The 24,479-nt window shown below is 37.8% G+C and overlaps 4 protein-coding genes across 4 annotated transcripts in view; all 4 read left to right on the top strand.

Annotated features, from left to right (window-relative positions):
• LOC144638227 (zinc transporter 7-like) overlaps nucleotides 1-24,479 on the top strand; it is an 86,885-nt gene that overhangs the window by 46,278 nt on the left and 16,128 nt on the right. The window lies entirely within an intron of this gene.
• Nucleotides 10,479-12,371, top strand: LOC144638321 (uncharacterized). Its single transcript, XM_078497551.1, has 3 exons — nucleotides 10,479-10,586; nucleotides 11,365-11,427; nucleotides 11,822-12,371. The coding sequence occupies exons 2-3, from the start codon at nucleotides 11,376-11,378 to the stop codon at nucleotides 12,226-12,228; spliced, it is 459 nt and encodes a 152-aa protein (XP_078353677.1). The 5' UTR covers nucleotides 10,479-10,586; nucleotides 11,365-11,375; the 3' UTR covers nucleotides 12,229-12,371.
• On the top strand, nucleotides 15,480-17,297 carry LOC144638325 (uncharacterized). Its single transcript, XM_078497556.1, has 3 exons — nucleotides 15,480-15,626; nucleotides 16,401-16,463; nucleotides 16,747-17,297. The coding sequence occupies exons 2-3, from the start codon at nucleotides 16,412-16,414 to the stop codon at nucleotides 17,151-17,153; spliced, it is 459 nt and encodes a 152-aa protein (XP_078353682.1). The 5' UTR covers nucleotides 15,480-15,626; nucleotides 16,401-16,411; the 3' UTR covers nucleotides 17,154-17,297.
• Nucleotides 20,432-22,226, top strand: LOC144638322 (uncharacterized). The gene is made up of 3 exons (XM_078497552.1): nucleotides 20,432-20,556; nucleotides 21,330-21,392; nucleotides 21,676-22,226. The coding sequence occupies exons 2-3, from the start codon at nucleotides 21,341-21,343 to the stop codon at nucleotides 22,080-22,082; spliced, it is 459 nt and encodes a 152-aa protein (XP_078353678.1). The 5' UTR covers nucleotides 20,432-20,556; nucleotides 21,330-21,340; the 3' UTR covers nucleotides 22,083-22,226.

Genomic DNA, 24,479 nt, shown 5'->3' on the forward strand with positions numbered 1-24,479 from the left:
GGAGGAAAGCCGGAGAACCCGGAGAAAAACCCTCGGAGCAAGGACGAGAACCAACAACAAACTCAACCCACATATGGCACCGGGCAGGAATCGAACCCGGGTCACATTGGTGGGAGGTGAGCCATCATGCTCCCTGCTCCCCAATACGGGCAGGGAAGCGTGGTGTTTCAAAGATAATAGAAGAAAACTAGTTGTTTCCCTTCTGATTAACTTTTTAGATGAGAAAGTGGAAATTTAAGTCGAAGTAGAACATATTAAAACATACTTCCCATTTTCTACGTGCGACCGGTCGGACCAACTGGAACCGACCGTCGTAAAAACATAGTGGAACGGTCCTTTCCATTTTGCGTTCCTTTCTCCAGTTCCCCGCATCTGTGAGAAGCTACTGACAAAGAAGAAATAAAATGGAACGGTAGCTATAGATTTCGGTCCGACCAGTCAAAGTGTACCACCTCCAGAGGAGGTCCCGAATATTGGTCAATAGTTGGTTTTTCTCTTCCACAGAATTATCCACCATGAATTGTGTTGTCACTCTTGGAATGCTCGTCTGCGCTGTTGTCTTAACAGGTAAGAGCTTGAACCAGTTCGGGGGTGGAAGAGGAATAATGAATAATGAATAACGGGCTAAAACAGAAAATGAATAAGGAATAATTAAGGTTCAATGATTGGAATAATGAATAAGTCATTTCTAGTGAAGGAATAATGAATAGTGGTTATTCAACCTGCTCAAACATTATCTTTTATCTTCAGGCCAAAAAGAGGGTGGGACACTCAAAATAATTAATTGCATGATGGGCATCCAAAATAGTGCAACACTTCTACCAGAATGCCTAAAATAGCGTTTCTGGGGTTCAAAAAATGAAAATTTTCCCGGGGGAGCATGCCCCCGGACCCCCCTACTTTGTCATGGATCAGGCAGCATCAAGTCCATCCCACTAACTATCTCTTTGCAAACAATTAAAGCTGACCCACAGTTATCGACACCGTGACGATCACGTCCCATTAATACACTACAGTATTTTTGTTATCACTTTAAACTGCAATTTTGTCTGATATTCGAAATTTAGCTTAATACGTTGTCATTTTTGGGGGGGAGGGGGTAATATAAAAATATTAGGATTCACGAAGGGGGCAGGGTAAAAATATCTGATAACGAAGGAGGGCAAACGCATTTTTCAGGCACTGTCGATCAAATTCCACCCCCATCCCATACAAAATGAAGGTTTACGTTATTTAGGCAATAGGGAATAATGAATAACAAGAAAAGTCTGAAAATGAATAATGAATAAGTCGTGAAAAATGTGAAGGAATAATGAATAAGTCACTTCCAATAATTCCTCTTCCACCCCCGACGATGTGGAACCACAGAACTAAGACAAAACGATTCGGAAAACTTTTAACGTAATAGTAAATATATTTTCTGGTAATAATACAACTGACTGTCCATTGCCTAATTTAGATGAATTTTGCACCTACAAAGAAACCATGGGAAGTATCATTAGAGAATCCTCATCTGCTTACATTGAGCTTTGACACAGTCTCACAACATTGTGTTCTATGAATTTTGCGAACTTGAAAAACACTACAAGATTTAATCCATTTCTAATGGCGATAAAAGCTGCAAAAACCTGTAAGCTTTATTTCTGTTGATAAAATGAAGTTTTATTGAAGACTGATGCACGTTTCGTTCAGGATGTTCTGCGCGCTCTAATAATAATGTAACTTACAAAAACTTTACCAACGAACTAAAATAGGGTGTCTGCTTCAATAAAAATAAACCATGCCTTCTCAATGCAAAACCCCAGAAATTGCTGTTCCAACATACCAATATATACTCGAACGCACTTTTTAATCTATGATTACTGCTAGTAGTAATTATAAATATATTTTCTGGTAATAATACAACTGACTGTACTGTTTGTTTTGTACGAGACGTTTTTATTTCTTATACAATTACCTGATATTAAAAGTTGCTTTTAATATTAGCCTTGACATTGGTAGTCAAGAGAGTTCGCTACCATACAGAACATATTATATAAAGATACTAAGCCTACTGTACCATAGCCTGTATAAAAATAAACATGCGGAAAAGTACTTAAACAAAATGAGCTCTACTCGAAAGGGAGCTACTTTGTCACAGAGATTTTGCAGATTTTTGGTCAAAACTGTTCTGAAATTAGTGGTAGGCGACGGAAGATATAACCTTAATTTGCGGATAGAAATTAACCTACGGTTATAAATATCGGTGTTTTTTTTTGTTGACGCGGGAAATCAACTTGAAAACGTTAGCCTAACTTTTTCAAGTTGCAATCCGTTTCCATCTGAGCCATCCACAGCCAAAGATGCTCGTTAACTGTTTCAAGTAATAAAGCAATTTTTAATAAAAATGGACTATTATTTTTAGGTTTCCTGCGATATAAATATAAATTGTGGCTGTTCAAAACTCTGGTAAGATCCCTAACATAGTCTCTTTATTGCTTATTTGTATCCATATATCTTAGATGCTTTCCAGCCTGGCCCTGTTGGTGTGGCACTGAAAGGCGACAATTGGCAAATACCTTTATTGCAGTAAGCGTAATTAATGGAGTGAACTTCGTGTTAGTGGCAGGTAACAGCAAGATCTTTACAACAAGATTCCGTGCCACAGAGAGCAATAGAAAACTGTTGCTGCATGCAGATGACGGATAATATCTGAGCAGAGTACACCGTGACGGTAAAGACGTTATCGTCTTCGAGGTTAGATTAACGATTGCGTTAATACCCCAAAGAGCTTACCGTGGAGGGTAGGATAGGGCATTTACTATGGAAACCTCCCCTCCCCCCCTCCCCCACCACCACCCTCTCGGGTGAGATATTCAAGCTAAGATCGTTCTTTCTTAATGCAAAGGAAACCATTTAACCGGGAACAACCATCTCTCATTGTGTATTTTTATCTCGTGTAACCCTGAATGTCACAAATTCTTTTATCTTAACTCGGTTTTCTTCACAGATCTGGGGAGGTTTCTTTGGTGTTTAACGAATTCGTCAACTTCGTTTTCGTGTAGGCAGCCTAAACTTCGAACAATATATATCATGCGAATCAATCGAGAACCAAATAATCAGTAGACTTGTAAGCAATGTCAGAAGGTGTTAACGAAAAGGGTGTTAACAGTTGAGAAGCTAAATAAAAAGTCAGTAGGTCTACCCAAACAGGTAAAGCTCGGCCGTTGGGTCAAACGTCGAACATAATTCTTCGAACCGACCGTCGAACCAAATTCAGAGAAGCAAGAACAAATATTTCGAGGCGAAAAATACATTAACATACAAATTGAAAATTTATTAAGTTCGTTTCATGAAAAGATCGACGTTTGTCCCAAACTCGATCTTCACAAGTTCTATCCGTCTGACGGATAGAACGTGTTGGTCGATCTTAATTCAGTCGGACGAACTCAACTGAGTCAAACGCCGAACTTATCATGAACTAATTTCGCCCAGTTTAGTTCGTTTCATGTGAAGTTCGACGTTAGGCCTGGGCCTAACTGATCTAGAAAATTGAGTCTTCATTGCCTTACCAAACAGCGACATTAAATACAAGGCGTTACAGTGAAACCTCGATTTAACGAAGTGACAAGGGACTGGGGAAATTGTTCGTTATGTCGAGATATAGTTAATAATTGTTTTTCACGTTGTTAGGTTGCACTACCCATTTACTGATCTGAACGACTGTCAAAAATGACATTTGTGCTTTAATGTCTAAGGGCCTGTTTACAAGCAGGTAGGGTAACCCTAGGTGCTAGGGTTACCCTAGCAAGAGGGTTAGAAGATAGCCCGGGTTTACAAGCAAAATTCGCAGGTAGGGTAACCCTACTTACCCGGGTCAACTTACACCGGTTACGCTTCAGTTAGCCTTGTAAAATTTTGTCGTTAGAAACTGTTATTCGAAAATAATTCCGTTCCAGTGCAAAAATACGACAAATTGTGAATGAACACGATGTTTCTTCGTCACAATTCGCTGTTTTTGTCGGTATTTTTAAACATATTTAGCTTTTTGGAGCCAAAATAAAGTTGTCCCGGGTAGGCGAGTTATCCCTAGCAGAGCGTTTACAAGGCGCTAGGGTTACCCTAGCTGCTAGGGGGGTAACCCTAGCACTCAGCTAGGGTTACCCTAGGTGCTAGGGTAACCCTAGCGCCTTGTAAACACGTCGATGAAAAAAAGAAGAAATGTGGGAGCGGTAGGTTAACCCTAGGTGCTAGGGTAACCCTATGTGCTAGGGTTACCCGCCTGCTTGTAAACAGGCCCTAATATCAACATAGATATGGACATATAATGTCTTGAAGTTGTTCTCCTGTTACAGGATTAAAGTATTTCCACCTATTTCCATTCTTGTTGGTCTATTCTACATCCATCTTTTGTCGCGAGTTAACTATAATTCGTTAAATCGAGGTATATTTTACGTCTGGGCTTCCGGATTGTGTTCGCTATAACGAGGATTTCTAGGGATTTACTTGAGCTAGAGATGTTTCTATACGGACGAAGAGTTTATAATGCAACTGTCACTCAAAAAAGTTACATTTCTGTAGCGAAGACGAATTTCTCGTGCATTAGTCTTTAACAGAAAAGATGGAGAAAGGTTATGTTTTATGCCGGGCCTCATTCATTTACTTTACAGAAATATTCACAAAGAGTGGTATTCTATTATGCCCGATTGCTTCAAAAGAAAAGTCATTAATCGAAATTATTAAAACTTATGAATGAATGAATGATATAGGTGCTATATAGCGCATTTACAAAGCTCAATGCGCTTCACAATTAGATTTTGGGATGAGATCGGACATCAGCATATAAGGCGCCTATGGCAGCCGCTATCCGTCCATGTGTATGATCTCACCCCACCACCCAACCCATGGATAGAACAGACCACAACACCGGGAACTTCAGCCCTACTCTTTGCGATGAGTGTGTGGGTTCTTTAACGTCCCCTGCTGATTATAACACTGAAGATGCAGGAGACGGGGCCACGGTTTATCGTCCTTATCCGAGAAGACAGAATGTCTAACCATTTGCAGGTGTAATTACAAAGGCAGCACATTCTCCTCAGTTATTTTAAGACCCTGAGTGTTGGTCCGGTCTGGGAGTCGAACCCGAGACCTCCCGCACGACAGTCCGGCGCTCTACCACTGAGCTAACCGGTTTGGCGAGCAAACGATTGAATACTTCTATTGGCAAACCTTTGTGAGTTTTTAGAGGATTAAGAACATTTGTTGGATTTATTTCAAGGCGTACAAAACACTGAAATTGTAAATGATTAATGAAAATATTCTATGTTGTTTTCCACAAGAAAAATTGTAATTGCAAAGTGACTTTATTTTTAGGTGTATGCAAAAGTGCCGTGGCTATAGTTTTTTAGCATTTTCTTTTAGTTTAACTCTTTTTTGTTATGTCTCCGTATTAGTAGGGGAGCTTTTCCCCAGCTAGGTGGTTGATGACATTCTTAATAAAGTTTCTCTCTATCTATCTATCGTGGTGCGAAGAGAAAGGTAGCCTCCCACGCAGACGTTTTTAGGTCTGCCGCGTAGAAGGCTAAGAGAAAGGAGAATTTAAGAACAAAAGTCAAAACAAACATGTCTTTCAAACAGATTAAAAGTTAGCTAAGGTTGGAAGAAACAACAAAGTTTAATTCCGGCAAACTCTTGTAATATCAGTTCAACTAAAAGTTTAATTCAAATAAAAAGAATTTTCAAGGATGTAAAGTTACTTTTCAAGCAATTTTTTCAAGACGTGTCTGCTTTATTCTCATTTCTTTTTGCCAGTGGCAGATTTTGTTTAATCGGCGGCACCCCACTTTGCTGATGTGTTGTAATTAACATAACGAAAGGCAAACTCTCTTGTAAAATTCGCTGAGCACGGTAATGACAATCGTGTAAATTCTGCAAAGCCGCAAATAAAACATGTAAAATTTGTATTTTTCGCAAGACGGTAACTTAAAATCCAAAAAATTTTAAAATTTGTAATTTTCGTAACTGCGTGTATTTCTGGACATTTCTTCACAAAGGGGCTAAGAGTAAAGAGAGTTACTTTTCAATCAATTTTTCCAAGATGACTCCGGCATATAATCTGGAACCTTTCCCCCCTCCCGTGAGATATTCAAGCTGAGATCGTTCTTTCTCAATACAACGAAAACCATTTAGTCAGGAAACAACCATGTCTCACTGTGTAACTCTGAACCTCACAAATTCTTATAACCTTACTCGGTTTTCTTTACAATTCTGACGAGGTTTCTTTGCTGTTTAACGAATTCGTCAACTTCGTTATTCGTTTTGTTGTAGGCAACCTAAAATTGGAACAATATCATGCGAACCAAATAATCAGTAGACTTGTAAGCAATGTCAGAAGTTGTTAACGAAAAGAAGGTGAAAACAATTGAGAAGCTAAATAAATGTCAGTAACTGGTCTAGAAATTGAGATTAAGCAACACTTGATGGATTTATTTCAAGGCGTATACAAAACACTGAAATTGTGAATGGGCAATGAAAACATTCTTTGTTGTTTTCCACGAGGTGTATGCAAAAGTGCCGAGGTGCAAAGAGAAAGGCAGCCTCCTACGCAGACGTTCTTAGGTCTGCGTAGGACTGAAGCTAAGAGAAAGGAGAATTTAAGAACAATAAAACACGCATGTCTTTCAAACAGAACAAAGTAAGTTAAAGTTGGTAGAAACAACATAGTTTTATTCATACTCTTGCAATGTCAGTTAAAACTAAAAGCTTAAGTGTCATTGTCAGAGTAAACCAGGCAATGCCAAAAGATGGGGGTCAGCCGATTTCCCTCATATTTTCAGCATTTAAAGCCTATCAGATAAGATTAAGATTGGTGGCATTTAAATGATCTTCTGCCTTTCAATTTGAGATTGACCACCCCCTAGTTTTTGGCACAGAAAGTGCCAAAAATCCTCATAAAAAAGGCCAAATTCTCAGTACAGGAAACAGATCTCCTTTGCATTTCGCGCACACTTTCTCAAAGTAAATTAACTGTTGATTTTTGCATGCTTAGAAACAACTTTCCAGTTCAACTTAATTTTTACCATATTTTCTAAACTAGGTAGGTAGCTTGTGTCTTGCCACAGAGTGAATTTGGGGGATTTTCAAATTCAATTTTTTCAAAAGTGCGATAGTATATTTTTTAAAAGCCATTTTATAACAGTCCATACCCTTTTTATTCGAAAAAAGAATTATTGATTGCACAATAAATTCTTCTCCACTTAGTTCAAAAATGCCTGATCGCTCAGCTATTTCCCGCATCACACTAAAATTCACATAACATAAAATTATATTTGAAAGAAAATTTATTAATCAGAAAGAGTAGAACTTCAGTAAATTTTTAATATTGATTCGCATTTAACCCTCGGACGTAAGGGGGGGGGGGGAGGGTGGATGCCACCCCCATGAGTTTTAAAGAAAAAACGATTACACCTTTAAGCTTCACCCAGATGATATTCAATTGTGTGACGTTGCACCGCAAAATCAAAATCGTCATTTACCTTAAAATTTTACACCTCACAAACCAGATGGCGGCCTGACGTCACAGCCAATAAGAGCCCAGTCAACCAACTGGGAAGCAAATACCGCAGTATCCCGAAACAAATAGGCGTTGATCCAAGGTACCGAAGAGAAGGAGACGAACCCCACGAGAAGGAAAAGCAAAGATGGGTTTTCTCTTCAAAATGCAATCACATCGTCATCATCATCATCATCATCATCAACAATAACAACAACAACATTATCATCATATCATCATTATCTCCACAGGTGCCCCATGATCTAGATTGTTATTTATTATAGGAAATGAAAGCTCAGATTATGAATTTATGGGCCAAGGATTTTTGCTGAATTTAGATGGGTGTTGGGACATCCAAGGAGAAGTTCCAGAATGGCCATTTTTTTCTTACGCCAATAAAAAGTTAAAATATTATCACCAAACTTTCAGCTTCCACGAGCGCTAAAACCCTACGAAATCTTTCGCTAAGTAGCCACACGACGCCGCCAGGAGAGTGTCGTGACGAAGCATAAAACTCAACTTTTTTGCCTGTGCAGCTCCAGTTTCTCAAACAGAGCTCAAGAATACAAAAAAATTACCCAACTAAAAGAAAAAATGCCAGAAGAAAAAATGGGATCTGCAAAGGGAAAAGGAAAATAGAAAGAGAGGCAAAAAAAGGCGACGCCACAGTCGAATTATATATCAACAAAATATCTTTTTTTTGACTTGTCGATCGATCGCGGTCCATGCCGGCTTGTTACCATAACCGTGAATATATAAGCCCGAAGAAACGTGGAAAAAAAGAGAAGCGTCACGATGACGAGTGGAGGAGCGCGAAGAAGCGGATATTTTTTTAAAAGCCCGACAAATAATGGACACGAGAGAAAGAAAACGAGAAGAGATATGAAAAGCACGTGTCGACCCCGCGGAGACAAAATTGTCGAGAAGAAAAAAGACCTGTTTTGGAGCCAACACGGCAGGATGACAAACAAAAGCACACAAAGAAACAAGAAGAATATATTTTCCCGCAACTCAGGGAGCTGACGTCACGCAACAGCCAGAGGCGGATGATTGGGACCAAGAGGTTAGCGCGAAAGGAAATGAACAACAAGCGAAAGGCCATAGTGACAAAACGAGAACAGCCCAAAAAAGGAGAGTAGAAGTTGATAGCATTTTGGATGGAGTGGAGAGGAGAGAGAGGATTGAATTGTAACAGGTTAGGTCGCGGGATGGAGCCGGGAGCAGGCGGCTAAAAGAGAAAGGAGTAGGAAAGGAGGAGAGGAGGAAGGGGAGGAGGGGTTCGGAGGCCACCACCCCCACAAAGGGGGGGAGGAATAGGAGTAATGAGGGAGAGAGAGGAAAAGAAGAGAGCGGAAAGAGGGGAGAGATATGAAGAAAAGTAAAAATGAGAGAGGGCGGGACGAGAGAAAATAAGCAGAATTGCCCCCTTGTACGGAAAAAAAATCCTTTATAATAAATTATAGCTAAGAGAAGTTAAATCATATTCAAAATTGGATTATAAAAGGTTAATAAAAAAATATGATTGAATCCCCCGCCAAAGAATAGTTGAGACGTAAAAAAAGTGAGAAAAGTTTGAGAGCAAAAGGAAATTTGATGTTTTATTGATTCTGCGACAAGAGAATAAATGCCCCGTAGTTTTGAGAGACGGCGACCCCATTTTGGTTGCCTGGTTTACTCTGACAATGACACTTAATTCAAATAAAAAGAATTTTCAAGGATGTAAAGTTACTTTTCAAGCAATTTTTCCAAGACGTGTCTGCTTTATTCTCATTTCTTTTTGCCCGTGGCAGATTTTGTTCAATCGGCGGCACCCCACTTTGCTGATGTGTTGTAATTAACATAACGAAAGGCAAACTCTCTTGTAAAATTCGCTGAGCACGGTAATGACAATCGTGTAAATTCTGCAAAGCCGCAAGTAAAACATGTAAAATTTGTATTTTACGCAAGACTGTAACTTAAAATCCAAAAAAATTTAAAATTTATAATTTTCGTAACTGCGTGTATTTCTGGACATTTCTTCGCAAAGGGGCTAAGAGTAAAGAGAATTTAAGAACAAAAAAAAACACGCATGTCTTTCAAACAGAACAGAGTTAGCAAAAGTTGGAACAGACAACAAAGTTTTATTCAAACTTTTGCAACATCATTTAAAACTAAAAGCTTAATTCAAATAAAAAGGATTTTCAAGGATGTAAAGTTACTTTTCAAGCAATTTTTCCAAGATGTGTCTACTTTATTCTCATTACTTTTTGCCAGTGGCAAATTTTGTTCAATCCGCAGCACCCCGCTTTGCTGATGTGTTGTTATTAACATAACGAAAGGCGAAAACTCTTAATTATAAAGTTACGTACTGTTCAAGTTATTTTTCCAAGACGTGGCAAATTTTGTTCAATCCGCGGCACCCCGCTTTGCTGATGTGTTGTCATTAACATAACGAAAGGCAAAAACTCTTGTAAAATTTGCAAAGCACGGTAATGACAATCGTGTAAATTCTGCAAAGCCGCAAATAAAACATCTAAACTTTGTATTTTTTGGCAGAACCGTAACTTAAGATCCAAAAAAATTAAAATTTGTAATTTTCGTTACTGGGTGTATTTCTGGACATTTCTTCGCCAAGGGGCTAAGAGTAAAGAGAATTTAAGAACAAAACTACAAACATGTCTTTCAAAGAAAACAAACTTAGAAGAAACAAAGGTTACATTCGGCAACCTCTTGCAACATCAAATGAAACTAAAAGCTTAACTCAAATAAAATTAATTTTCAAGGATATAAAGTTACTTTTCAATCAATTCTTCCAAGATGACTGCTCAATTCTCATTACTTTTTGCCGGTGGCATTACTACAGCCGACAACCTTGACTTTGAACGTTATGACCGATTTACAGAGTCAACATTCCACAAAGCATAGCAGCTATCCATGCAACGTTTGAGTTGAGCGTGTGCCTCCATGTATGTGTTTTGATAAAAAATTGCATAAAAGAGCAAATAATTCAAGGAACATCACTTCACTTGAAGAAGCTTTCACCTGACGAACGTCAAGCTACACGAAGATACTTGAGGTTAGTGCGCGATTTATTTTGAAAAACGCTATACGCCTGGAGAATATTCTGAGTCAAAAACTGAATCTTACTCTTGTCAAACTGATTTTCGCCGCAATGTTTTTTCACAATAAGGTAGCAATAACAGGGTCATCGAGAATACCTTCAAGAGTTTTATTCCAGTTGAGGAAAACAAGCTTTGGGCGTAACTTACTTGTGAAGGGATTTAAACTAAACAAATGTGTCCGGCAACTGTTTACATAAAATAGGAAAACTATCTTTCGAGATCTTGACTGAAACTTTCAAAAAAATATCGCATTTCGGTATGGCAAACGTATCAAGCGGACAAACAGTAGTTTAAGAGGATAAATGGTGTCTGCATTTCTCGTTCGGCCAACTGGTGTAAGATGTTCTTATTATCGTTCTTAAGTCTCAGTCGGTTTTTCTTGTGAGTGTTTCAGAACAGGATCAATCAGTACATTTGTATTACAGTTTCGAGGAAAATTATCAGCTTTTACCGTCAGCAATTTCTTTATTCGTAAATTTAACATGAGTCTGAGAATAAGTGTAATACATTTGAAAAAACTCCTTTGTCGCCGTTCCATCCAATCTACATTGGCACTTAACTGTGACTCGTAGTTGCGAATAGCAAACATCTTTTTACTTATGAACAGAACTAATTTAACTAAGGTAGTAGAAAAGAATGCTTAGAGTATCTGGGATTTCTTGATCCAATCTGGTGAGAGTCGGAATGGTCTTTTAATTTCTCAGTTAACCGTAGTTGGTTATTCTCTTCCAGAATTCTCCACCATGAAGTGTTTTGTTGCTATTGGGATGCTCGTCTGCGCTGTTGTCTTAACAGGTAAAAGCTTGAACAGAAACCAAAGCCGGAAACTGAGACAAAGTTGAGAGTTGGCAAGTCTCTATCAATCTTTTCGAATTAATATATCTTGATCAGTAAATGACATGAAATATCTTTACTACAATGAAGGAAAGATTGCTTAGGTCAGTTGAAGTTTGAAATAAGGTGCAATAATTCCTGGATGTTGGATGGTTTAGTTAGGTTTTACGTTCAGTTCTTTCTAGCTAAGACATAGCTAGGAACTCTAAGTTGTTCACCCTCTAGTGCAACGCGACAAATCAATTTCTTGTGCCTGTATTTCAAATGTCTTTGTCTTAGAAAAGAAGGAAACTGGTTGCAGGCGGCCTGTCAGGCAGAAACAAGCCTAACGCTAATTTGTGTTCGTATATCTTAGATGCCTTCAACCCTGTTGGTGTGGCACTGAAAGGAGACAATGGTAAATATCTCGGTCGTGTTCAATGGAATGGAATTAACTACATCGAGGTGGCAAAGGACGGCCCAGGCCATTTCACAAGGTTCCTTGCAACAGAGAGCAATGGCAAACTGTTGCTGCAAGCAGACAACGGAAAATATCTGAGCAGAGTACGTTGGAACGGTATCGATTATATCGAGGCCGCAAAGGATGTCCCAGATGTGTTCTGCCATTTTTCAGTCCACAATCAACCCGATGGTACTGTGGTGCTACAGGCCGACAATGGAAAGTACATGTCTCGAGTCCAGACTAACGGCATCGACTTCTATCAGGCGGCAAAAAGCGAGATTGATGTGTTTTGCAAATTGCATCTTGAATTTCAGTTGTAGAAATTAGCTCAGTGGAACAATTCCGACCTTTCATCATGCAGATCAAGTAATCAGTAGAATTGTAAGCAATGTCAAAGGGTGTTAACGCAAAAAGGGTGTAAACAGTTGGGAGGCTAAATAAAAAGTCAGGAAGTAATCGAGAATATCGAGTCTTCATTGCTTAACAAAACCACGTCTTCAAACACACGGCGTTAAGTACACTGGTGCCTAAGATTTGAGGCCCAAAGGAAATGAAAACGCACACATTGTTTCTCTCTCAAAAAAGTTGTATTTTAGTAGCAAAAAAAAACGTTTTTCTCATGCATGTGTTAATCTTTGAAAGAAATGCTGGAGAATAATTGTGTTTCATATGAAAGGCGTTGCCAAATTGAATTGTAAAATACAAATACACATTTTGCGTTTGGAGAAATATTCACAAAGAGTTTTAATTCAATTATTAGTCACTTAAAAACATATTTGGCGAGAAAAGGATCAATTACTTCCATTAACAAACCTTTTTTATTTCGTTTCCTCAGAAACGAAATGGTATTGTTTTGGATTCGATGTGATTTATTTACACAGAATGGGCTACTATCTAATCACTAGAACGCTCGTAAATCAGCAATGTCAACACGTTTTAGTAGAAGCAAACAACTTGGTAAAAACATGTTCTTCAAATATCGAAAGAGGACTTTTTTACGAAACACGCATCCTTTCTTTATCATTGATAAGACTTAACGGGCGTAACCTTCAACTCTATTATATAGAAACTGCATAAAGTCATAATTATCTTTGTAGGGTTTTTCACGATTTATAGACGACTACATAAACCGTGTACGATCAAGACTTGATCGTGACGAGTCAAAAGAAGATAAAATATAGAAAGTCCTTGCAGTCTTTCTTCATTTTATAGGGCATCAACTCACAAATAGATAAGTACCTTGTAAAATAGCAAAGAATCCGAAAATTCGGGGAGAGCTTAATATGACGTTTGAGGAAGGGGGAGTATTTACAGATGGCAATTTGCATTTGACAAATGTTTGGATCTATAATTGAAAAGGATAATGCGTTTGAAAATTTTTCGGTGCATAGAAGAAAACCGCACGGTAAAACTCTCTAAACACAATGATATGAAACCCTAAACAAGCCCTAAAATCGATAAATGATCATTGATGGTCTCCGAGCATACTCTAACGCGTTAACGACGTGAGTTAGAGAACAAGCTGATAGGAACACAATCTTATTCTGTATTCTTGCCTGCGTAGCTGGCTAGAATACAGTAATTCCGGTCCCCGCTGATCAAGGGGACCGGAAACGAAGGTTAGATTAAAGATTGCGTGACCACCCCAAAGAGCTTACCGTGGAGGGTAGGATAGGGCATATAATCTGGAACCCTTCCCCCCTCCCGTGAGATATTCAAGCTGAGATCGTTCTTTCTCAATACAACGAAAACCATTTAGTCAGGAAACAACCATCCCTCACTGCGTATTTTTATCTCGTGTAACCCTGAACCTCACAAATTCTTTTAACCTAACTCGGTTTTCTTTACAGTTCTGACGAGGTTTCTTTGCTGTTTAACGAATTCGTCAACTTCGTTATTCGTTTTGTTGTAGGCAACCTAAAATTGGAACAATATCATGCGAACCAAGTAATCAGTAGACTTGTAAGCAATGTCAGAAGTTGTTAACGAAAAGAGGATGAAAACAACTGAGAAGCTAAATAAATGTCAGTTACTGGTCTAGAAATTGAGATTAAGCAACACTTGATGGATTTATTTCAAGGCGTATACAAAACACTGGAATTGTGAATGGGCAATGAAAACATTCTTTGTTGTTTTCCACGAGGTGTATGCAAAAGTGCCGAGGTGCAAAGAGAAAGGCAGCCTCCTACGCAGACGTTCTTAGGTCTGCGTAGGACTGAAGCTAAGAGAAAGGAGAATTTAAGAACAATAAAACACGCATGTCTTTCAAACAGAACAAAGTAAGTTAAAGTTGGTAGAAACAACATAGTTTTATTCATACTCTTGCAATGTCAGTTAAAACTAAAAGCTTAATTCAAATAAAAAGAATTTTCAAGGATGTAAAGTTACTGTTCAAGCAATTTTTCGAAGACGTGTCTGTTTTATTCTCATTTCTTTTTGCCAGTGGCAAATTTTGTTCAATCCGCGTCACCCCACTTTGCTGATGTGTTGCAATTAACATAACGAAAGGCAAACTCTCTTGTAAAATTCGCTGAGCACGGTAATGACAATCGTGTAAATTCTGCAAAGCCGAAAGTAAAACATGTAAAATTTGTATTTTTCGCAACAGCGTAACTTAAAATCCAAAAAGTTTTAAAATTTGTAATTTTCGTAACAGCGTGTATTTTTGGACATTTAGTCTTCGCAAAGGGGCTAAGAGTAAAGAGAATTTAAGAACAAAAAAAAAAAACAAGCATGTCTTTCAAACAGAACAGAGTTAGCAAAAATTGGAACAGACAACAAAGTTTTATTCAAACTTTTGCAACATCACTTAAAACTAAAAGCTTGATTCAAATAAAAAGGATTTTCAAGGATGTAAAGTTACTTTTCAAGCAATTTTTATCCAAGATGTGTCTACTTTATTCTCATTACTTTTTGCCAGTGGCAAATTTTGTTCAATCCGCAGCACCCCGCTTTGCTGATGTGTTGTTATTAACATAACGAAAGGCGAAAACTCTTAATTATAAAATTACTGTTCAAGTTATTTTTCCAAGACGTGGCAAATTTTTCAAATCCGCGGCACCCCGCTTTGCTGATGTGTTGTCATTAACATAACGAAAGGCGAAAACTCTTGTAAAATTTGCAAAGCACGGTAATGACAATGGTGTAAATTCTGCAAAGCCGCAAATAAAACATCTAAACTCTGTATTTTTTGGCAGAACCGTAACTTAAGATCCAAAAAAATTTAAAATTTGTAATTTTCGTAACTGCGTGTATTTCTAGACATTTCTTCGCCAAGGGGCTAAGAGTAAAGAGAATTTAAGAACAAAACTACAAACATGTCTTTCAAAGAAAACAAACTTAGAAGAAACAAAGGTTACATTCGGCAACCTCTTGCAACATCAAATGAAACTAAAAGCTTAACCCAAATAAAATTAATTTTCAAGGATATAAAGTTACTTTTCAATCAATTCTTCCAAGATGACTGCTCAATTCTCATTACTTTTTGCCGGTGGCATTACTACAGCCGACAACCTTGACTTTGAACGTTATGACCGATTTACAGAGTCAACATTCCACAAAGCATAGCAGCTATCCATGCAACGTTTGAGTTGAGCGTGTGCCTCCACGTATGTGTTTTGATAAAAAATTGCATAAAAGAGCAAATAATTCAAGGAACATCACTTCACTTGAAGAAGCTTTCACCTGACGAACGTCAAGCTACACGAAGATACTTGAGGTTAGTGCGCGATTTATTTTGAAAAACGCTATACGCCTGGAGAATTTCTGAGTCAAAAACTGAATCTTACTCTTGTCAAACTGATTTTCGCCGCAATGTTTTTTCACAATAAGGTAGCAATAACAGGGTCATCGAGAATACCTTCAAGAGTTTTATTCCAGTTGAGGAAAACAAGCTTTGGGCGTAACTTACTTGTGAAGGGATTTAAACTAAACAAATGTGTCCGGCAACTGTTTACATAAAATAGGAAAACTATCTTTCGAGATATTGACTGAAACTTTCAAAAAAATATCGCATTTCGGTATGGCAAACGTATCAAGCGGACAAACAGTAGTTTGAGAGGATAAATGGTGTCTGCATTTCTCGTTCGGCCAACTGGTGTAAGATGTTCTTATTATCGTTCTTAAGTCTCAGTCGGTTTTTCTTGTGAGTGTTTCAGAACAGGATCAATCAGTACATTTGTATTACAGTTTCGAGGAAAATTATCAGCTTTTACCTTCAGCAATTTCTTTATTCGTAAATTTAACATGAGTCTGAGAATAAGTGTAATACATTTGAAAACACTCCTTTGTCGCCGTTCCATCCAATCTACATTGGCATTTAACTGTGACTCGTAGTTGCGACTAGCAAACATCTTTTTACTAAACAGAACTAATTTAACTAAGGTAGTAGAAAAGAATGCTTAGAGTATCTGGGATTTCTTGATCCAATCTGGTGAGAGTCGGAATGGTCTTTTAATTTCTCAGTTAACCGTAGTTGGTTATTCTCTTCCAGAATTCTCCACCATGAAGTGTTTTGTTGCTATTGGGATGCTCGTCTGCGCTGTTGTCTTAACAGGTAAAAGCTTGAACTGAAACCAAAGAAACTGAGACAAAGTTGAGAGTTGGCAAGTCTCTATCAATCTTTGCGAATTAATATATCTTGATCAGTAAATGTTCAGTTCTTTCTAGCAAAGACATAGCTTAGAACTGTAAGTTGTTCACCCTCTAGTGCAACGCGACAAATCAATTTCTTGTGCCTGTATTTCAAATGTCTTTGTCTTAGAAAAGAAGGAAACTAGTTGCAGGCGGCCTGTCAGGCAGAAACAAGCCTAACGCTAATTTGTGTTCGTATATCTTAGATGCCTTCAACCCTGTTGGTGTGGCACTGAAAGGAGACAATGGTAAATATCTCGGTCGTGTTCAATGGAATGGAATTAACTACATCGAGGTGGCAAAGGACGGCCCAGGCCATTTCACAAGGTTCCTTGCAACAGAGAGCAATGGCAAACTGTTGCTGCAAGCAGACAACGGAAAATATCTGAGCAGAGTAAATTGGAACGGTGTCGATTATATCGAGGCCGCAAAGGATGTCCCAGATGTGTTCTGCCATTTTTCAGTCCACAATCAACCCGATGGTACTGTGGTGCTACAGGCCGACAATGGAAAGTACATGTCTCGAGTCCAGACTAACGGCATCGACTTCTATCAGGCGGCAAAAAGCGAGATTGATGTGTTTTGCAAATTGCATCTTGAATTTCAGTTGTAGGAATTAGCTCAGTGGAACAATTTCCGACGTTTCATCATGCAGATCAAGTAATCAGTAGAATTGTAAGCAATGTCAAAGGGTGTTAACGCAAAAAGGGTGTAAACAGTTGAGAAGCTAAATAAAAAGTCAGCAACTAATCGAGAATTTTGAGTCTTCATTGCTTAACAAAACCACGCCGGTCTTTGAACACACGGCGTTAAGTACACTGGTGCCTAAGATTTGAGGCCCAAAGGAAAGGAAAACGCACACATTGTTTCTCTCTCAAAAAAGTTGTATTTTAGTAGCAAAAAAAACGTTTTTCTCATGCATGTGTTAATCTTTGAAAGAAATGCTGGAGAATAATTGTGTTTCATATGAAAGGCGTTGCCAAATTGAATTGTAAAGTACAAATACACATTTTGCGTTTGGAGAAATATTCACAAAGAGTTTTAATTCAATTATTAGTCACTTAAAAACATATTTGGCGAGAAAAGGATCAATTACTTCCATTAACAAACCTTTTTTATTTCGTTTCCTCAGAAACGAAATGGTATTGTTTTGGATTCGATGTGATTTATTTACACAGAATGGGCTACTATCTAATCACTAGAACGCTCGTAAATCAGCAATGTCAACACGCTTTAGTAGAAGCAAACAACTTGGTAAAAACATGTTCTTCAAATATCGAAAGAGGACATTTGTACGAAACACGCATCTTTTCTTTATCATTAATAAGACTTAACGGGCGTAACCTTCAACTCTATTATATAGAAACTGCATAAAGTCATAATTATCTTTGTAGGGTTTTTCACGATTTATAGACGACTACATAAACCGTGTACGATCAAGACTTGATCGTGACGAGTCAAAAGAAGATAAAATATAGAAAGTCCTTGCAGTCTTTCTATATTTTATAGGGCATCAACTCACAAATAAATAAGTACCTTGTAAAATAGCAAAGAATCCGAAAATTCGGGGAGAGCTTAATATGACGTTTGAGGAAGGGGGAGTATTTACAGATGGCAATTTGCATTTGACAAATGTTTGGATCTACAATTGAAAAGGATAATGCGTTTGAAAATTTTTCGGTGCATAGAAGAAAACCGCACGGTAAAACTCTCTAAACACAATGATATGAAACCCTAAACAAGCCCTAAAATCGTTAAATGATCATTGATGGTCTCCGAGCATACTCTAACGCGTTAACGACGTGAGTTAGAGAACAAGCTGATAGGAACACGGTCTTATTCTGTATTCTTGCCTGCGTAGCTGGCTAGAATGCAGTTATTCCGGTCCCCGCTGATCAAGGGGACCGGAAACGAAGGTTAGATTAAAGATTGCGTGACCACCCCAAAGAGCTTACCGTGGAGGGTAGGATAGGGCATATAATCTGGAACCCTTCCCCCCTCCCGTGAGATATTCAAGCTGAGATCGTTCTTTCTCAATACAACGAAAACCATTTAGTCAGGAAACAACCATCTCTCACTGTGTATTTTTATCTCGTGTAATCCTGAACCTCACAAATTCTTTTAACCTAACTCGGTTTTCTTTACAGTTCTGACGAGGTTTCTTTGCTGTTTAACGAATTCGTCAACTTCGTTATTCGTTTTGTTGTAGGCAACCTAAAATTGGAACAATATCATGCCAACCAAATAATCAGTAGACTTGTAAGCAATGTCAGAAGTTGTTAACGAAAAGAAGGTGAAAACAATTGAGAAGCTAAATAAATGTCAGTAACTGGTCTAGAAATTGAGATTAAGCAACACTTGATGGATTTATTTCAAGGCGTATACAAAACACTGAAATTGTGAATGGGCAATGAAAACATTCTTTGTTGTTTTCCACGAGGTGTATGCAAAAGTGCCGAGGTGCAAAGAGAAAGGCAGCCTCCTACGCAGACGTTCTTAGGTCTGCGTAGGACTGAAGCTAAGAGAAAGGAGAATTTAAGAACAATAAAACACGCATGTCTTTCAAACAGAAGAAAGTAAGTTAAAGTTGGTAGAAACAACATAGTTTTATTCATACTCTTGCAATGTCAGTTAAAACTAAAAGCTTAATTCAAATAAAAAGAATTTTCAAGGATGTAAAGTTACTTTTCAAGCAATTTTTCCAAGACGTGTCTGCTTTATTCTCATTTCTTTTTGCCCGTGGCAGATTTTGTTCAATCGGCGGCACCCCACTTTGCTGATGTGTTGTAATTAACATAACGAAAGGCAAACTCTCTTGTAAAATTCGCTGAGCACGGTAATGACAATCGTGTAAATTCTGCAAAGCCGAAAGTAAAACATGTAAAATTTGTATTTTTCGCAACAGCGTAACTTAAAATCCAAAAAGTTTTAAAATTTGTAATTTTCGTAACAGCGTGTATTTTTGGACATTTAGTCTTCGCAAAGGGGCTAAGAGTAAAGAGAATTTAAGAACAAAAAAAAAACACGCATGTCTTTCAAACAGAACAGAGTTAGCAAAAATTGGAACAGACAACAAAGTTTTATTCAAACTTTTGCAACATCACTTAAAACTAAAAGCTTGATTCAAATAAAAAGGATTTTCAAGGATGTAAAGTTACTTTTCAAGCAATTTCAGTTAACCAAGATGTGTCTACTTTATTCTCATTACTTTTTGCCAGTGGCAAATTTTGTTCAATCCGCAGCACCCCGCTTTGCTGATGTGTTGTTATTAACATAACGAAAGGCGAAAACTCTTAATTATAAAATTACTGTTCAAGTTATTTTTCCAAGACGTGGCAAATTTTTCAAATCCGCGGCACCCCGCTTTGCTGATGTGTTGTCATTAACATAACGAAAGGCGAAAACTCTTGTAAAATTTGCAAAGCACGGTAATGACAATCGTGTAAATTCTGCAAAGCCGCAAATAAAACATCTAAACTCTGTATTTTTTGGCAGAACCGTAACTTAAGATCCAAAAAAATTTAAAATTTGTAATTTTCGTAACTGCGTGTATTTCTAGACATTTCTTCGCCAAGGGGCTAAGAGTAAAGAGAATTTAAGAACGAAACTACAAACATGTCTTTCAAAGAAAACAAACTTAGAAGAAACAAAGGTTACATTCGGCAACCTCTTGCAACATCAAATAAAACTAAAAGCTTAACTCAAATAAAATAAATTTTCAAGGATATAAAGTTACTTTTCAATCAATTTTTCCAAGATGACTGCTCAATTCTCATTACTTTTTGCCTGTGGCATTACTACAGCCGACAACATTGACTTTGACCGTTATGACCGATTTACAGAGTCAACATTCCACAAAGCATAGCAGCTATCCATGCAACGTTTGAGTTGAGCGTGTGCCTCCACGTATGTGTTTTGATAAAAAATTGCATAAAAGTGCAAATAATTCAAGGAACATCACTTCACTTGAAGAAGCTTTCACCTGACGAACGTCAAGCTACACGAAGATACTTGAGGTTAGTGCACGATTTATTTTGAAAAACGCTATACGCCTGAAGAATTTCTGAGTCAAAAACTTAATCTTACTCTTGTCAAACTGATTTTCGCCACAATGTTTTTCACAATAAGGTAGCAATAACAGGGTCATCAAGAATACCTTCAAGAGTTTTATTCCAGTTGAGGAAAACAAGCTTTGGGCGTAACTTACTTGTGAAGGGATTTAAACTAAACAAATGTGTCCGGCAACTGTTTACATAAAATAGGAAAACTATCTTTCGAGATCTTGACTGAAACTTTCAAAAAAATATCGCATTTCGGTATGGCAAACGTATCAAGCGGACAAACAGTAGTTTAAGAGGATAAATGGTGTCTGCATTTCTCGTTCGGCCAACTGGTGTAAGATGTTCTTATTATCGTTCTTAAGTCTCAGTCGGTTTTTCTTGTGAGTGTTTCAGAACAGGATCAATCAGTACATTTGTATTACAGTTTCGAGCAAAATTATCAGCTTTTACCTTCAGCAATTTCTTTATTCGTAAATTTAACATGAGTCTGAGAATAAGTGTAATACATTTGAAAAAACTCCTTTGTCGCCGTTCCATCCAATCTACATTGGCATTTAACTGTGACTCGTAGTTGCGAATAGCAAACATCTTTTTACTAAACAGAACTAATTTAACTAAGGTAGTAGAAAAGAATGCTTAGAGTATCTGGGATTTCTTGATCCAATCTGGTGAGAGTCGGAATGGTCTTTTAATTTCTCAGTTAACCGTAGTTGGTTATTCTCTTCCAGAATTCTCCACCATGAAGTGTTTTGTTGCTATTGGGATGCTCGTCTGCGCTGTTGTCTTAACAGGTAAAAGCTTGAACTGAAACCAAAGAAACTGAGACAAAGTTGAGAGTTGGCAAGTCTCTATCAATCTTTGCGAATTAATATATCTTGATCAGTAAATGTTCAGTTCTTTCTAGCAAAGACATAGCTAAGAACTGTAAGTTGTTCACCCTCTAGTGCAACGCGACAAATCAATTTCTTGTGCCTGTATTTCAAATGTCTTTGTCTTAGAAAAGAAGGAAACTAGTTGCAGGTGGCCTGTCAAGCAGAAACAAGCCTAACGCTAATTTGTGTTCGTATATCTTAGATGCCTTCAACCCTGTTGGTGTGGCACTGAAAGGAGACAATGGTAAATATCTCGGTCGTGTTCAATGGAATGGAATTAACTACATCGAGGTGGCAAAGGACGGCCCAGGCCATTTCACAAGGTTCCTTGCAACAGAGAGCAATGGCAAACTGTTGCTGCAAGCAGACAACGGAAAATATCTGAGCAGAGTACGTTGGAACGGTATCGATTATATCGAGGCCGCAAAGGATGTCCCAGATGTGTTCTGCCATTTTTCAGTCCACAATCAACCCGATGGTACTGTGGTGCTACAGGCCGACAATGGAAAGTACATGTCTCGAGTCCAGACTAACGGCATCGACTTCTATCAGGCGGCAAAAAGCCAGATTGATGTGTTTTGCAAATTGCATCTTGAATTTCAGTTGTAGGAATTAGCTCAGTGGAACAATTTCCGACGTTTCATCATGCAGATCAAGTAATCAGTAGAATTGTAAGCAATGTCATAAGGTGTTAACGCAAAAAGGGTGTAAACAGTTGAGAGGCTAAATAAAAAGTCAGGAAGTAATCGAGAATATCGAGTCTTTATTGCTTAACAAAACCACGTCTTTAAACACACGGCGTTAAGTACACTGGTGCCTAAGATTTGAGGCCCAAAGGAAATGAAAACGCACACATTGTTTCTCTCTCAAAAAAGTTGTATTTTAGTAGCAAAAAAAACGTTTTTCTCATGCATGTGTTAATCTTTGAAAGAAATGCTGGAGAATAATTGTGTTTCATATGAAAGGCGTTGCCAAATTGAATTGTAAAATACAAATACACATTTTGCGTTTGGAGAAATATTCACAAAGAGTTTTAATTCAATTATTAGTCACTTAAAAACATATTTGGCGAGAAAAGGATCAATTACTTCCATTAACAAACCTTTTTTATTTCGTTTCCTCAGAAACGAAATGGTATTGTTTTGGATTCGATGTGATTTATTTACACAGAATGGGCTACTATCTAATCACTAGAACGCTCGTAAATCAGCAATGTCAACACGCTTTAGTAGAAGCAAACAACTTGGTAAAAACATGTTCTTCAAATATCGAAAGAGGACATTTTTACGAAACACGCATCTTTTCTTTATCATTGATAAGACTTAACGGGCGTAACCTTCAACTCTATTATATAGAAACTGCATAAAGTCATAATTATCTTTGTAGGGTTTTTCACGATTTATAGACGACTACATAAACCGTGTACGATCAAGACTTGATCGTGACGAGTCAAAAGAAGATAAAATATAGAAAGTCCTTGCAGTCTTTCTTCATTTTATAGGGCATCAACTCACAAATAGATAAGTACCTTGTAAAATAGCAAAGAATCCGAAAATTCGGGAAGAGCTTAATATGACGTTTGAGGAAGGGGGAGTATTTACACATGGCAATTTGCATTTGACAAATGTTTGGATCTATAATTGAAAAGGATAATGCGTTTGAAAATTTTTCGGTGCATAGAAGAAAACCGCACGGTAAAACTCTCTAAACACAATGATATGAAACCCTAAACAAGCCCTAAAATCGTTAAATGATCATTGATGGTCTCCGAACATACTCTAACGCGTTAACGACGTGAGTTAGAGAACAAGCTGATAGGAACACGGTCTTATTCTGTATTCTTGCCTGCGTAGCTGGCTAGAATACAGTAATTCCGGTCCCCGCTGATCAAGGGGACCGGAAACGAAGGTTAGATTAAAGATTGCGTGACCACCCCAAAGAGCTTACCGTGGAAGGTAGGATAGGGCATATAATCTGGAACCTTTCCCCCCTCCCGTGAGATATTCAAGCTGAGATCGTTCTTTCTCAATACAACGAAAACCATTTAGTCAGGAAACAACCATCTCTCACTGTGTATTTTTATCTCGTGTAACCCTGAACCTCACAAATTCTTTTAACCTAACTCGGTTTTCTTTACAGTTCTGACGAAGTTTCTTTGCTGTTTAACGAATTCGTCAACTTCGTTATTCGTTTTGTTGTAGGCAACCTAAAATTGGAACAATATCATGCCAACCAAATAATCAGTAGACTTGTAAGCAATGTCAGAAGTTGTTAACGAAAAGAAGGTGAAAACAATTGAGAAGCTAAATAAATGTCAGTAACTGGTCTAGAAATTGAGATTAAGCAACACTTGATGGATTTATTTCAAGGCGTATACAAAACACTGAAATTGTGAATGGGCAATGAAAACATTCTTTGTTGTTTTCCACGAGGTGTATGCAAAAGTGCCGAGGTGCAAAGAGAAAGGCAGCCTCCTACGCAGACGTTCTTAGGTCTGCGTAGGACTGAAGCTAAGAGAAAGGAGAATTTAAGAACAATAAAACACGCATGTCTTTCAAACAGAACAAAGTAAGTTAAAGTTGGTAGAAACAACATAGTTTTATTCATACTCTTGCAATGTCAGTTAAAACTAAAAGCTTAATTCAAATAAAAAGAATTTTCAAGGATGTAAAGTTACTTTTCAAGCAATTTTTCCAAGACGTGTCTGCTTTATTCTCATTTCTTTTTGCCCGTGGCAGATTTTGTTCAATCGGCGGCACCCCACTTTGCTGATGTGTTGTAATTAACATAACGAAAGGCAAACTCTCTTGTAAAATTCGCTGAGCACGGTAATGACAATCGTGTAAATTCTGCAAAGCCGAAAGTAAAACATGTAAAATTTGTATTTTTCGCAACAGCGTAACTTAAAATCCAAAAAGTTTTAAAATTTGTAATTTTCGTAACAGCGTGTATTTTTGGACATTTAGTCTTCGCAAAGGGGCTAAGAGTAAAGAGAATTTAAGAACA

This window comes from Oculina patagonica, chromosome 14 (genome assembly GCF_052425735.1).
Source record: "Oculina patagonica isolate OP01 chromosome 14, crgOcupat, whole genome shotgun sequence".
Lineage (NCBI taxonomy): Eukaryota > Metazoa > Cnidaria > Anthozoa > Scleractinia > Oculinidae > Oculina > Oculina patagonica.

Coding starts and splice junctions, on each gene's coding strand:
- LOC144638321 (XM_078497551.1), top strand. CDS start 11,376: ATGAAGTGTTTTGTTGCTATTGGGATGCTCGTCTGCGCTGTTGTCTTA. Junction 11,428..11,821: donor CTGCGCTGTTGTCTTAACAG/GTAAAAGCTTGA, acceptor CGTATATCTTAG/ATGCCTTCAACCCTGTTGGT.
- LOC144638325 (XM_078497556.1), top strand. CDS start 16,412: ATGAAGTGTTTTGTTGCTATTGGGATGCTCGTCTGCGCTGTTGTCTTA. Junction 16,464..16,746: donor CTGCGCTGTTGTCTTAACAG/GTAAAAGCTTGA, acceptor CGTATATCTTAG/ATGCCTTCAACCCTGTTGGT.
- LOC144638322 (XM_078497552.1), top strand. CDS start 21,341: ATGAAGTGTTTTGTTGCTATTGGGATGCTCGTCTGCGCTGTTGTCTTA. Junction 21,393..21,675: donor CTGCGCTGTTGTCTTAACAG/GTAAAAGCTTGA, acceptor CGTATATCTTAG/ATGCCTTCAACCCTGTTGGT.